At 40.3% G+C, this 15,484-nt stretch overlaps 1 protein-coding gene across 3 annotated transcripts; it reads left to right on the top strand.

Annotated features, from left to right (window-relative positions):
• Nucleotides 1-1,398: 1,398 nt before the first annotated feature.
• On the top strand, nt 1,399-13,959 carry apbb1 (amyloid beta (A4) precursor protein-binding, family B, member 1 (Fe65)). Of its 3 annotated transcripts, none has more exons than XM_032502560.1 (15): nt 1,399-1,582; nt 2,259-2,946; nt 5,342-5,547; nt 5,630-5,689; nt 5,859-5,938; nt 6,419-6,485; nt 7,728-7,874; nt 8,270-8,397; nt 9,059-9,064; nt 9,214-9,328; nt 9,464-9,548; nt 9,640-9,720; nt 9,879-9,994; nt 10,496-10,672; nt 10,908-13,959. In XM_032502560.1, exons 2-15 carry the CDS (start codon nt 2,286-2,288, stop codon nt 11,061-11,063), a joined length of 2,085 nt encoding a protein of 694 aa, XP_032358451.1. In that variant the 5' UTR covers nt 1,399-1,582; nt 2,259-2,285; the 3' UTR covers nt 11,064-13,959. The 3 variants fall into 3 exon arrangements, with proteins under 3 accessions (XP_032358451.1, XP_032358468.1, XP_032358459.1); XM_032502568.1 differs by having other exon boundaries at nt 1,423-1,500; XM_032502577.1 differs by lacking the exon at nt 9,059-9,064.
• The last annotated feature ends 1,525 nt before the right edge of the window (nt 13,960-15,484 follow it).

Here is a 15,484-nt window from a genome sequence, read left to right as displayed (position 1 = left end):
CTGTTTTCCAGAGGGTCCGATATTAAATGGTCCATTAAAGTTGGCTAAAAACTAAGCACGTGTCTTGCTGTTAAAAGATGAACACAAGCGGAAAGGATTTTCCACAACCTGTCTACCTAAAAGTTTTTCATTATTAATATTTACTTATCAATAAACCATTGGTAAACTTTTTTGTAACCATTATTAAAGCTGTTTTACACTTCATTAAAGGTCCCATGACCTGGTGCTCTTTGGATGCTTTTATATAGACCTTAGTGGTCCCCTAATACCATATCTGAAGTCTCTTTTCCAAAATTCAGCCTTGGTGCAGAATTACAGTCACTAGAGCCAGTCCCACAATGAGCTTTCCTTAGTATGTGCCATATCTGTGTCTGTAGCTTTTGACGAGGAGAGAGGGGGGGGCAAGGTTGAGGCTGGGGGTGCGGCCTTGAACAACTGCCACTTTGCTCATTTGAAAGCCATGATGTTTCTCTCATGGGTTCTCTTGGCAGGCAAAGCAGAGAAAGGGGAGGCTATCTTGCCCATTATGACCTCATAAGGGGCAAGTTCCAGATTGGCCACTCTGAGCTTTCATTTTCTCAAAGGCAGAGCAGGATACCCAGGGCTCGGTTTAGACCTATCACCATTTCTAGCCACTGGGGGGCCATAGGCAGGCTGGGGGAACGCGTATTAGCCTAATGTTAAAAAGAAACTCATAAAGTGAAATTTTCATGCCGTGGGACATTTAAGGGTGCTTTTTAAATAGTAGTAGTAGCCATATAAATAGGCTCAGGTTCATGTGGCCATTTGTTCCATGCAGTTGTGGAAGAAGTACTTAGAGCTTAAAAGTAGTAATACAGTGCCGAAACACTTTCACAAGTAAAAGTCCTGAATTCAAAATCTTATATAAGTAAAAGTAGCATCAACCTTTACTTAAAGTAGCCTATCAAAGTACTTATTATGCAGAATGGCCCATTTCCGAATATAAAGTACAATGGATTATAATTTGTGAGATTGTTTCACTTTAATGTTGGAGCTGGACCAGGTGTGGAGCTTATTTTACTTGCTTTATATTTCATAATATATAAGTTGATTCATTAATAATCTAGAAAGTAGTAATATAAGATGTAAAAAGTACAATAGTTCCCTCTGAAATGGAGTATAGAAGTATAAAGTAGTCTGCCATCAAATGGAAATACTCAAGTTACTCCGAACTTGAAGTAACGTTACTCTAGTAAATGTACTCTTTCCACCTCTTGTTTCATGCCTATGCAGTATCATACATTTTAGATATTGCTGTTGGCAAGAAAGATATAATATGCTTTATCGATTATGCTATAAATATGCAGCACCAGATGTCCAAACACAGTCTGAAAAAGTTGATTTTATTTCATGAAGTTCTCCTCCTGCTTTGTGCCAGAGTGGCACCAGAGGGCTCGGGCCGTGACGTTAATCCGTGACGCAGGTTCGCCCTCCATCACTAGTCAAGCCCACTGACAGAAAACACCACCTAGAAACGAAGTAAGCCCTCGCGATTGATGGAAATATGTAGCTAGCTCGCACAGTTCAGCATATTTCGAAAACAGGGGCTTTAGTGGAGCTGGTAAGTACAACATTTTAACATGAGGATGATAAATCACTGTCACCGCTTTGCTTCGATTTTCCTGTTTGTAAACGTTAGCTAGCTAACTGAGAAGCTAATATTAGCCTAGCCAAGATGACGACGGTCGTGATGGCGGATGGATTCCGTTATTTCCAGCTGTGGCGATGGCATCCGATTAATATCAGTGTATTTCAGTACGCAGTCTGCTTCTAAAACAGGATGTTAGTTAACAATCATCTGTCTGAATCTAAAACGATGCACTGAACTCAATTCCTTACGTCGTGTTGGCAAATGGAAAGTGCAGCTGCTGAAGCATGTTTCATATTCGCCAGCAAAATCCAACAGTGAAAGTAAATGCAGTAATGGCCAACCCAGAATAGACGTACACGAAACATACTTCCATCTCCAGATTGAAATGTTGCTAGCTAGTTGCTTTTACTGCCAATGTTTCTAGCTAACATTGTAGCTAGCTTCCAATGTTACTAGCTAGCGTTAGCACATTTTAGCGATTGACAAGGTTAATGCTTCTGAACCTATTAGTAGCAAGCAGCCACAATCTATTTTCTCAAACACTTTTGAGAAACTCTTTCTGAATCTCACCATTTTGTTTATTGCTTGCCTGTTTGCTAGCATGCTAACGGTAATGCTAAAACATCTCACCCTCTTCCTCCATCAGCGCAGTTAACGTACATGGAAAGTGAACATGGGTGGCCGTGATGATGAAGATATGCCTTATGTTGTGAACAAACAAAAACAAGATGAAGAGCTAAAAAACAAGCTGAATGACAGCAGTCACTGGTGCGACCAGGAGTCCACTGGAAACAATGCTAAGTGGGTGAAAGAAGGCCAGAACCAGCTGCGGAAAGTAACAGAGAACCAACAGGACCAGGACCATAACTGCAATATCAGCCAAAATGGGAACAAGGATGACTTCCCTCTCCAGAACAGCACTCAGGAAGAACAACAGGGAAACGAGGAGCACACCAAGTCTCCCAAAATAGTAATGACCCCTGGTCTTAGTCAGGAGGAGTCCAAGAACATCCTCAATGAGCCGCTACTTATCGACACTCTGGAGTCTACAGAAGAGAAAGATAAAGAGAGAGAAGAAGATGACAAAGATAAGGAAAAGACCTCAGAGGAGGAGGAGGAGGAGGAAGAAGAAGAACAAACATCAGGTGATACCAGCGGAGAGGTGGTGGCAGAAGAACAGAGTAATGTGGAGTCTCAGAGAGAGGGCAGTGTTGTGGGGAGAAATGCCTGCCTCCTGTTCTCCAACATGAATGGGACACCAAATGATGAAGAGTCCACCTGGCCTGCACTGTCTCAGGACAACCCAGCTGACAGCTCTCCAAATGGCAACAGAGGTAAATGGAAGGGCATGGAGTTGGAAGCCAAACATTTATGTCATAGTGCAACATGTGACATGCCTAAAAGAGCAGTGGGTGGGTGTCTGCTTGCACAGACAACAAGATGCATGGAAACAACATGCCATTACAGATGGAAAAAAAATGGTGTAAACTTTGGTATATGAGCTCTTATTAGTCTCAGTTATACACTGACAATCCAGTAGATGAATTGAAGATTGGATAACAGAGCAACACTTAACCCCAGTTTTAGCATTTATTAGTATATATAAATATTTAAAAGAGTTTGGATTGGATAACAGGGCAACACTTAACCCCAATGTTAGCATTTATTAGAATATATAAATATTTAAAAGAGTTTGGATTGGATAGCAGGGCAACACTTAACCCCAATTTTAGCAGCTATTAGTATATATAATAATTTAAAAGAGTTAAAACACACTATAATGTACTAAGTGTTATTATGAATGTACTTGGGAACTGTAATCCTCCTGTAGTGAAGCACCCATAAGTTGAGTCTGGTGAAAAACAAGGCTTAATGAATGGCAACAAAAAGAAATTTGGAATATTATCAACTATCAACTTGCCAGGAGGACTTATAATTTGCTGACTGTACATTACTAAAAATACTTTAGATGTTCTTATATCGGCTTATGAAATCATTATATGTGTTAGAAACCATTTATCAAATGTTCATATACTACTTCTAAGTGCTAACTAGGGTGAGCCAAAGTAAAGTGTTACCAATAAAAGCAGGCATGTTTGGAAGTTTCACTTTTTTTAAAAAAAAAATTTATACCGTACTTGTTGTGAAATAGTTGTATTCATAAATTGCACCCTTTTCTTTCAGTTTAAAGACTTTCAGTTGGTTTTGGACTGAAATACAAAACAATCTGTATCCATATTGTTTTTTTTAGTCATTAACTGCTCACAGAACAAATTAAAGCTAAATATCTAATGTTTTCCAACTAATATATAATCATTATAATAATCTTGTGGTTGAGGGGAGTGAAAGGCTTAAATCTATGCATTGGAGACAATTTCCATGGTCTGTTTTTGTGCAATGTAATTTGGAGAGTCAGGTCAGATATTTTGGTTGGTGATGTCAGTGCAGTCTCATTTTACCAGTATCAGTGTTCAGTAATATTATAGTAGCTAAATATAGTAAAAGTATAGTAATAATCTAATTGCATCAGTATTATACTACTATTTAGTATTGTTGTTAAAGTCAAAACACTCACGATGCATGCAATTAACAAGAGACAGCTGTGCTGTTGGTTGTTAAAGTGCTCATGTTATGCTTTTTGGCTTTCCTCCTTACCTTTATGGTGTTATATATCTTTTTTTGTGCGTGTAATAGGTTTACAAAGTGAAAAAGCCCAAAGTCCACCCCAAAGGGACTTAACATCTCCAACGGAGAACACAGTTCACCAACTGCTCCAAACAGCTCCGTTGTAGTCCAGCCTTTACTTCAGAGACGAACGTGTGTCACTTTGTAATGCTCGGCTAGCTGCTAGCGTGGCACGCCTTCATACTCTGCTTCTGACTGGCTAGTAGTCCTTGCCTAGGGACTGTCAGGGCACGCCCTCATACTCTGCTTCTGACTGGCTAGTAGTCCTTGCCTAGGGACTGTCAGGGCACGCCCTCATACTCTGCTTCTGACTGGCTAGTAGTCCTTACCTAGGTACTGTCAGGGCACGCCCTCATACTCTGCTTCTGCCTGGCTAGTAGTCCTTATCTAGGTACTGTCAGGGCACGCCCTCATACTCTGCTTCTGACTGAATAGTAGTCCTTGCCTAGGGACTGTCAGGGCACGCCCTCATACTCTGCTTCTGACTGGCTAGTAGTCCTTACCTAGGTACTGTCAGGGCACGCCCTCATACTCTGCTTCTGTCTGGCTAGTAGTCCTTATCTAGGTACTGTCAGGGCATGCCCTCATACTCTGCTTCTGACTGAATAGTAGTCTTTATCTTGATATTGTGCATGTGCGACTCACAACAAAGATGCAACAGAAGTGAGATGTCTCACTCTGTAGCTAAAGAGAGCTCAACACACATGATGAAAAGAGGAGCTGCAGCAATGTGCACTACAACTAAAATATGGTGTTTTAAAAAGCAAACAAACAAACATGTAAAGCTATTCTGGTACAACCTCAAAATACAATTATGAACCTGAAAATGAGCATAATATGGGCGCTTTAATTTATTAATTTATCTTATTGTCAGGTACTATATCTAGCCACTTTTAAGAATCAACTATTTTACTGCTGACTACATATTTTACAGAATCTTTGTTTTGTCCTTATGTTTTTTTTTTCTTGTGTTTTCTTTTTTTTTTTACCAGACACTAAACAATTTTCCGTTTGTGTGTTTCTCCTTTGCTCCCTGCCTTTCAGAGTCCTTTTGGGATTCCAGTGCCTTTGAGACCGACACAGACCTGCCTTCAGGATGGATGAGGGTGCGAGATACATCAGGCACATACTACTGGCACATCCCCACAGGCACCACCCAGTGGGAGCCTCCTTCACCCCTGGGTAAAGTTGGTGACTCCATGATGTCCTCGACTATGTCCCTGGAGACTACACCTTGTGAGGAGACTGAGGTAAGGCAACATTTTTGCTTGGATAAAGGCAAATGGCAGGTGAGTCTGTAGACACTAATATCTGTTTTTTTACATTTGCCAGGAATCCTGGGCTCACCTTTCCAGCACAGATGAAGGAGTTGGTGAAGGGGAACTGTGGAACGTAAGTTGTGGCAAAGTATAGTGATTTGGTGTACTTGAAGTACATGGAAGATGGGTTTGTACATCATTTCCCATTTTGGCTTTTGGATTGGCTTGTCTGTCAAGTTCACATAACTGAATAAGGGAACATTTCCATTGTTAATTGTTTTTCTTCTTGGCTGTGTCTTCAGGAGGAGGGAGAGGTTCCATCTGATCAAAGTCTGAAGGAGTTTGAAGGGGCCACTCTACGCTATGCATCTATCAACCTCAAGTGTGTACTGTTAAAGCGTTGTGATTAGTTAGTATTTAGTACAGGGGTCTTCAACAGGGGGTCCGCGGAGGTACTGCATGGGGGTCGCAAAAGTTTTGGTTGATTAGACTTTTTTTTTATATTCCCCCCCCCCTGCAATTTTTTCCACTAATTGAAATGTCTTTAAATACACATTAACATGAATTTAACACACTGTAGTAAACAGATAAATGGAGGCAGAAGATGTCTTTCAGTCATCAATGCACACATGGCACTGTAGGACCAGTTTGATATAACACAATTTTATACAATATATATAATTAGGGGGTCCCCGCTCCATCTCGCCATCAGTTTGGGGGTCCTTGGCCTGGAAAACGTTGAAGACCCCTGATTTAGTACATTGTCACCTGTTTTTATTCACTTTCTGTTGCTTATCCTCATCTCTCTCTCTCTCTCTCTCTCTCTCTCTCTCTCTCTCTCTCTCTCTCTCTCACATTGTAGTTACAATTGCTCCCAGTCTGAGGAAGAAGAGAAGCTTGCTCCACTCTGCACAGATTTAGAGACTAAGGTAAATCAGCGTTTTATGTGGGATCACTCCAATATGTTGACAGAGTCTCATTACCAGATTGAGGATGAAGAATAATGTCATAGCTGTTGAGGCAAAAGGCTGCCCTCAGAACTGGTTCTTGGGCACTGCACTGTTTGAGGCTGTAAACTGTTCTGGAACATTTAGGATTGATCATATACAAAGTGTGACATATTTCCACAGGGATTTATCCAATCCAATTTATTATTTTTTTGTGTTTTCAAAATTTTTTAAAAGGCTTAAGATTAATTGAACATATATTAGCAAATATAAATCCCCACTGCTTACTGGCCTCTTGTCAAGTCACTAAGGCCATTCAAAGATACAGCTAAGTTTCCTAAGGATTCATGTTTAAAGTGCCCATATTCTGCTCATTTTCAGGTTCATAACAGTATTTCGAGGTTGTACCAGAATAGGTTTGCAGGGTTTCATTTTCAAAAAACACCATATTTTTGTTGCACATTGCTGCAGATCCTCTTTGGCTACAGAGTGAGACATCTCACTTCTATTCTATCTTTGTTGGGAGTCGCACATGCTCAGTAGCTCGGTAAGATCACATCAGCTAGATAACTCTTTCTCCAGCTTTGGTCAGTCCAAGGCAGGGTTAGCTGGGAGACTTCTTCTAGACGAGGGCCACTTGTAAAATACCTGCAGAACAGGGACATGGACGTAGTTCTTTTGGAGATTATGGTGAACTAGTGTGTGTTGTAGCAGTGTTTTGCCATTGAGAACGAGCTAGCATGCTAGCACTAGCATGTGCTACGGTTAGCCGTCTCGGCTAGTGACGTAGAAAGCCGTGCAGATTTTAAACGGCTCACCCAGAGACTGAAGACAGAGGACATTCAGAAACCGTATCTCACTCAAAATAGCATGGGTAGTTTTTTTTTTTTTTCCAAGTTTGTGTGTGGAAGCACCAGAGACACAAAAAACACCCCAAATCCCCAAAAGGTGTTTTTTTTTTTCATAATATGGACACTTTAACATTAAAACATGATTTAAAAAATCATGCAAACAATTATTAGGCTATCTGAAAAGCTTATGTGTTCTATGTAAAAAAAGTTATGTATAAAGTCTTTAGGTCCTTGGCTTAAAACATGTTGAAGACCCCTGCTGTAGACCATCCAACACACCACCGATTTCCACCCTGTCCTAACTAAATTGTTCTTCACCTTCCCTGTGTTGTCCTGTATTGTACTAATGTGCTGCATATATTTGTACTGTCAGTGTTTTGCAGTGCGTTCCCTGGGCTGGGTAGAGATGTCGGAGGAGGACATGGTTCCCGGCAAGAGCAGTGTTGCTGTCAACAACTGCATCAGGCAGCTCTCTTATCACAAACACAACCTTCATGACACTGCCGGTATCTGGGGAGAGGTGAGGGGATTTTACGGATTCACACAGACAATGACACACGACAATTCCTGTTGTGTCCACTTTGATGTTAAAAACTGTAAATAAACCACACTCTAATATCTTTGAGCGTAGTTGTACTTGGTGATTATTGCTAACCAAAGTGATTGATTAATTTAATTCATCCATCGGGAAGGCCTGAATACATTTTCATGTTTATTTTAGCTGTTAAGACAAGTTTCCATGGCTAAAATTATATTGGAATTGTAGCAAACTGCCTCAAATCGTAACAGCTGAAAGTATACTAATGCATGCATAGATTTCTTACCTGTAGCTTTACAGCAGTTCACAAATGATTGTGATAGTTGAAATGTGTCTAAGTCAGGCTGCTGATACTAAGAATGTGTGTGTTGTGACAGGGTAAGGACATGCTGATGGTCCTGAAGAATGACACTATGAACTTGATCGACCCACTGGGCCAGACTCTGCTTCATGCTCAGCCCATTGGCAGCATCCGTGTTTGGGGTGTTGGCAGAGACAACGGCAGGTCAGTGCCCACACTACAAGATCAACATGAAGATGGCAGAACCACACATGATTTGTACTCACTACCTTCTTACATTTGCTTTAAACAACCCATGCTTTACAAAGCTTTGTTTAATCATTTAGTTATGATTGTACTGTTTTGAATAACGGGAGGGAGGAAGGGGGGAAAAAAATCCCTTTTTGTTCATGTTCTACTTCACATTTTTAATTTGTGTGGATGTGCTCAGTGAAAACATAATCACAGTAGATCTGTTAACAATTAACTAAATTGTCAGAATTTTCACGAAATAGATGCATTATGGCTAATTTACACCTTAAGTTAAATTCAATTTTAGCTTCAGGCAATGCTTGTCAAATGGGACAGGCTGCCTTTTTTCTCACACATTTGAATGTTCTGCCATTATCCTGTTGCATTAAATGGTTGACTCCCGTTTAAAAAAAAAAAAAAAAAATGTACCGCCTCTAAGGCTTGCCATTCCTACAGAAATGTGCCATGACAAGCACATTGCACTCTGTGTGCTTTAATTGTACGCTGCTGCCCTCTGCTGGATGGTTCAGAGCATTGTTGACAAAGATAACTGACTGTTTCTGCCTGCTTCCTGGCTCACTGTGTTCTAACAATGGTGTTTTTTCTTTCATGCTGCATTTTCCATCATTTACAGGGAAAGGTAACGAATACTAAGACTTTATAAAATTATAGTTTTGTGCTGTTGTGTATGTGTGTGCGCTTTATGTGTTTATTTGTTCAAACTCACACTGCTATGCTGTATTCATCCTTTATGTAAATGTGGCCTTTTCCATTTGATTTCACCTGCAGGGATTTTGCTTATGTGGCCCGAGACAACCTGACTCAAGTTCTGAAGTGTCATGTTTTCCGCTGTGACTCGCCTGCCAAGAACATAGCCACCAGCTTACATGAGATGTGTTCAAAGGTCAGCCATAATTGGATTTACGTTTTTTTTTTTTTCTTCCCATTATGAATTCCATGCAGTATTTTGAGTTTATAATCAACCATGACATTCTTACTTGTAAATTCACATATTTCCTTCCTCTTTATTTGACTCTAGATAATGATGGAGAGAAAGGCGACCAAGCCAGGGGTGAGCAGGCTCAGCTCTGACCCGGGTAACCCTGTGGCCATCCCCATTGAAGGTAAAGCAGAGTACCTTCAGGGACTTTCACACTTTAAATATCCTTATAACTGTGGAAACGGATCACTTAAATCTCTCTTCTTTCTCAACAGAGTTTCCTGCTCCGAAAAATGAACCCTTCCAGCGCTTCCAAGTTTATTACCTTGGTTGTGAGGCAGTGGCCAAGCCAGTTGGTAAGAAAACCCTTTCAAATATATAATGGTCTATGTCATTTCTTTGGCTGGTTGTGCCTTGAAACCTTAAGCATTCTTTTTTGTTTCCTGATTGTACTTATGACTTTGGTAAAGTTAATGTATTGCATAATGTGCTTGTGTGTTTCTCATTTTTCCAGGTATGGATATAATCAATGACACGCTTGAGGCAGCAATTAATGGCAAAGATAAATATGCCTGGACTCCTGTCTCAGTGAATATTGCACCAGCCACCCTCACAATACTTTCAAAACAGGTAACGGACAGCACACTCAACATCAGGAGTGTTACAACTCTCCAAATCCTCCATTCTAATATATGTTCCATTCTAAGGTCACGATTTGATTAAAATCTTGATTTTCACATTATTAGTTTTTTTAAGCAAAGGTTGCAATGGAATTTTTAGACTAGACATTTATGCAATACATCTGACCTTTGTTTGCGATTTACTGCACTACTTTGTCAAATTTTAAAACATTTATTAACAACACAAATTATAATGTTACAATAACTTATAGTCAATTGGACATAAACTTGCCATCTAGTTTCGGTCTCAGAAGATGACAGTCAAGTTCATAAATAAACAAACAAAACCAATAAAACATGTCCGTAGTCTTCTCTGAACAATTAACAAACTATTTCCTAACAGTTGAACATATACCACACAGATAACTACTTTTTATCCCCTGAGAATGAGGACTGTATTTTTCAAAGTACCCGTCATTATTTTACTGTCATTTCTTTTTCCATCACCCAGACTGAGGAGGTGCTGTCAGAGTGCAGGGTGCGTTTCCTGTCTTTCATGGGTGTGGGACGGGACGTCCACGCCTTTGCTTTCATCATGGCGGAGGGTCCCGGAGATTACACCTGTCACATGTTTTGGTGCGAACCCAACGCAGCGAGTCTGAGCGAGGCTGTGCAGGCGGCCTGCATGGTGAGTTGTAAACAAATACATGGGATGAGAACGGTACAGGTGGAGAGAGGTAGAGATGAGGTGCAGACGTAAATGACTTACACATTATTACATCATAAGCTTTAATTCTGGCAAGTCCCAAAGTTGAGACTAATTTGGCATAAATGTCAATCATCGTCGTCGTTAATAGGCCAGTGTTTTGAGTGTCTAGTGTCTGTAATACACCACTCATGCTGCGTGTGTTTTCTTTTCATAGCTTCGTTACCAGAAATGTTTGGATGCACGTCCGCCCAGCCTGTCCTCCTGCCTGCCCACACCCCCTGCTGACTCTGTGGCTCGACGGGTCAAGAAGGGGGTGCAGAGTCTGCTGGGCAGCTTTAAGAGCTACAGGTCTGGCTCCCAATCCCCTTGAGTTTGAGTGAAGATGATCCACAGTCCATTACACACAAGGTCCATCACCACACCCCCTTCTCTGTCACTTCTCCCTCTCGCATCCTTCTGCCACAGTCTCGCCTTACGATCGTTTCACTTGTCTAGTCCCTAGTCTAGTGTGTGGAGTAGTTTGTTGGGGGGGAGGGAGATTGTGTGTGAAAAGATTGCATTTATTTCTTCTTTTTTTGGGGGGTTGTTACTTTATACAACAATTTTAAACTTCCATCTCTAAACAGGTGAAACCCAGGCATCTGTCTCTCTTTTCTTTGCTGGGATTCTTTCTGTGAGTCTTAACTATTTTTGTGTTTTAACAGAAACAATGCTATGAATGTCGGATATGGATGTCATATATAATTACATGCAGATGCTAGAATTTGCTTGAAAAGGAGGTTGCTAGATTCTCTCACAGAAATGGTCTTGTTTCCTTTTCGTCCTCGGTGCAATTATCATCCTTAACGCTCCCAGCGTTTCTCTAAGATCATGTAACACAGTGGTTGTCAGTTGGTGTCACGTATCCTAACATTGACTTTCTAAAACCTCATTGCACCACTCTTTCCACCACCTTTTTTAGATTGTAGAACAAGCGCTGTATGGCGCCACAGTAGTGTGCCAGCTAGTTATATGTCCTTGTCCCTCCCAAACAATGTATTTTAGTCTTCCAAAGAACTGTATGGTCATCTGCCACATAGTGAGCAACCACTGATTTGAGTGTAGTGTGTTCCTCATACATTCTGCATGGACATTTGCAAGTTCAGTGCTAGTGTGCAATAATCAGATGTTCCTGTATGGTGTGGTGATACGACGGCTGCCTTTGTGATTTCTTTGTTCACTTTAATGAGAGTCTGGCTAGATTGGGTGCGAGGCTATTGGAACAACAGAGCCATGTTAAAAATCATTATCTTGTAATAGAAATAATAGTAATAAAAAAAATAAAAAAAACTAACTCTGGGTTTTCACACAGCCGTTTACCGCCAACAACTACTGAATAGTACTGTAGAAACTCACCACAAGCTGCATGTTTGGATAGCTTAGAGTTCTTGCTGCTTGCAGCAGTTTAGTGCTTAAGACCCATCGGTGTATCCTGTAAATTCTTTCTCCGTGTTTCTGTATGGTAAGAGGAGGCTGGAGTTGATGTGTTGTTTCGTGTATCATAGGCATGTCACTCTAGTTAGTGTCCGTGTTTTTCATGAGCTAGCAGTAGAAAGTTTTGCTTCCTGTCAGTTCCTTCAGACTGAAAAGATGAGAGCAGCTTGATGTTTTACAGTGTGTGTGTGTGTACTGTATGTGGGGGAAACCTAGAGACGATTTCTAATGTGGTTTTCATTTGTATTTTTTCCCTTTGCCACACTTTGACACGTGTGGGTTCACGCTCCAGTTAATGTATGTTTTTATCATTTCTACACATGACAATATACACCATTAAGATGATATTCACAGTAGTTGGTTAGATTTACTTTTGATAAAGAAAACACTAATTAGCCAAGTTGTATTTTATCTTTGTGTCTGTCAGTGATCAATACTGTATGTAGCACAATAGTAATAGTCATCTTTAATGTTAAAGATACAGTTTGTAAGATTATTTGGTCATTTCAACTAGGGCTGGGCGATGTAGAGAAAATCAGATATCACGTTATCCTTGACCAAATACCTCAATGCCGATGTTGCAACGATGTATGGTTGAGTATTGGTGCTTTAACAAAATGTTATTTATACTTATAAATCAGAGATTTTAGATAAATAATCACCAGAAATGATTTAATGACTTAGTTGAGTAAAGGTAAATAATCAACTAGAACAATCTGGTTAAGTTAAAAAATGACACCACTTTACTGTAATGCAGCCTGTAATATATTATATTTCAATATTACGATATCCAAAATCTAAGATGATATCCAGTCTCATATCGCGATATCCATACATCGATATATCGCCCAGCCCTAATTTCAACCTCCACAGGGCTTTTGTTTGGCCACGTTGAGATATTGATAACTTTCTACTAGATATCCTCAGGCGCTCGATTTAAAAAAAAAAAAGAAAGAAAAAAAAAAGGTCAACAAGTAAGAACTAAATTACAACACATATTGTGAAAAGGAATGTATAGACATGCATAACAAATATAACTTTGAATAAAAGTCCAAAAATACATCTATGAAACAGTGATTTCTCAATAAACAAACGTGTCCACTATATCGCACTGATATTACAGTGAGACTGTCTGTGGTAAATGTTTAACCATAACCATTGATCTATGGTCTAAAATAAAGCCATTTTTAAAAATAATTTTAAGTCATTCACTTGCGATCTGCATTGAATTGTTCACAACCTTTAATCATTCTAGATGTTTTGTATTTGATATTATTTTTACGTTTAGAGGAAGGCTGAAATCAGAAGTGTCCTCAAAAGAGTGCTAGATAAGTTTAGTACTTGTAGAAAATATAGCCACAGAATACAAAATCCATATTCTAAACCTATGGATCTTAAAGGAGTGCTATTTGAGAAGAAGGGTGACGCTGTTGTCTGACCTCACCCATTTCTGAAACTGGCCTTTTTCCAACCTGACATTCATTTATTCCTGTTAGACGTTAACGTCTTAGAAGTTATTACTAACACTAAAACTCTTACCAACTGCTTCTTTATGTGTGTAATATATAACACTAATGACAATATGACTGCATTGACTCATATTACTGCCATGTCACTCATGTGTCACTTGGAGTTATTTTCTTTTTTTTAAGTTTGCTGTGTCCAGTCAGTGGCAACACTAAAGCCAGATGAGTTCAAAAACAGCAGATTAATTTATTTCTGTTCATGTAAATTAGGTGTATAAAATGTATGTATATAAAAGTCACTGCACAATAAATGTGAACATATCATAACTGTTTTTCTTGTGGTCTTTTAATATCCTCGCCTGTAAAGTGGAAAGTTTCCAGCCATTTCCAAAAACCTTAAAAAGTGTATATACTGTAAAACGTCACGTTGAGTCTTCTGAAAAATGTTAAAGCTGTTAAATCAGCTGAGAGGTCGGCATTTCCCAGCATGCCCTGGGTCCGCCTGCTTCTAGCAGTCGGTGAAAAGCAACTGCGCTGCCTGCGTCTCAGAACCGCAGCAGCCTCGATCTCGTGAGGTTATCGTTGCCCACGTGTGCATGACGTCAGAGCAATTAGGGATCAAGTCGGACACAAATCTAACCAGCATGCAATGGGCGGCGATCGATTCTGCGCAGACCGGACTCATCTCGAACCAGCCTATTGGTTTCTATCAATTGCTTTATCTGACATTCCATTAAAATGCAAAAGAAGCCGCACACAACCTGCCTGGCTCTTTTTGCCTATGCATTAAAGCTGCTGACACTGGTCTTACCATATGAACTGACAGAGCAGCCACACAGAGCATGATCCCGTCACCTGTTCAGTTCATATCAGCACTGTCGTGTTGCCCCCCCCCCCCCCCCTACACCCTCCTCCCCCTGGGGAGTGTAAAAGGATGGGCAGGGCTGGTTATTGTTTCCTAAGAGATGGCTTTTGGAGATGAAAGCTGCACATCAAGTGGAATCCACAGTTGCCGCAGACTGCTAGTAATTGGCTCCAATGTAACCACACCGATATCAGGACTGCCAGCGTGCCACCGGGATCCTGGAGAAGCACGACAGATCAAGCCTCGGGCTATAATCGCTTCCTTTTGAAGAGATAGACCGAGACCTAGTGTGTCCTAGCTGACATATTGACTTTAGTTTGAATAGATGAAATGTATCCAAGTCCACTGCCCTAGCGTGTGTGTGTGTGTGCGTGTGCGTGTGCGTGTGCGTGTGCGTGCGTGCGTGCGTGCGTGCGTGCGTGCGTGCGTGCGTGTGTGCGTGCGTGCGTGCGTGCGTGCGTGCGTGCGTGCTTATCTTTTAATAAACATGGGCCATTGAATAGTCAAAGACAGAACATGTATCACCAAAGCTAAAGTTATAATTAATAACAATTCTATTAACTAAAAATACACTACATATTGCACCTTCTGCCATCATATTAAATACAGTAATACAAAAGAAATGAAAAAGCCACTGAAAATAGGACATTTCTGTGAACAATCGGATATGTAACATTATTCCAGTACCTTATGAATAAACAGTAAATATATTAATAAAAAGAGGAATAAAATACAACATTCAACTAAATACATTTCATTAGTAGCAGTGTGTTGCCTAAAATGTGCAATCAAAACAGTCAGTATTGTTACTAAAAAAGAAAATAAAAAAAGCCTACTGTTGATGAACACTCTTATCCCACAATGCAATGCAATGCACAAAGAACCGGAGGAACCGCTCTCAGGTGGAAACTAATTGTTGATGGTGATGAAACAAGTCCCAGGGACACCTGAGGAGACTGAAGACATTTTGATGTTGGTTTAACAGAC

The sequence above is a fragment of the Etheostoma spectabile genome, chromosome 3 (assembly GCF_008692095.1).
Source record: "Etheostoma spectabile isolate EspeVRDwgs_2016 chromosome 3, UIUC_Espe_1.0, whole genome shotgun sequence".
NCBI lineage: Eukaryota > Metazoa > Chordata > Actinopteri > Perciformes > Percidae > Etheostoma > Etheostoma spectabile.
This window is presented reverse-complemented; position numbering and strand designations above follow the sequence as displayed.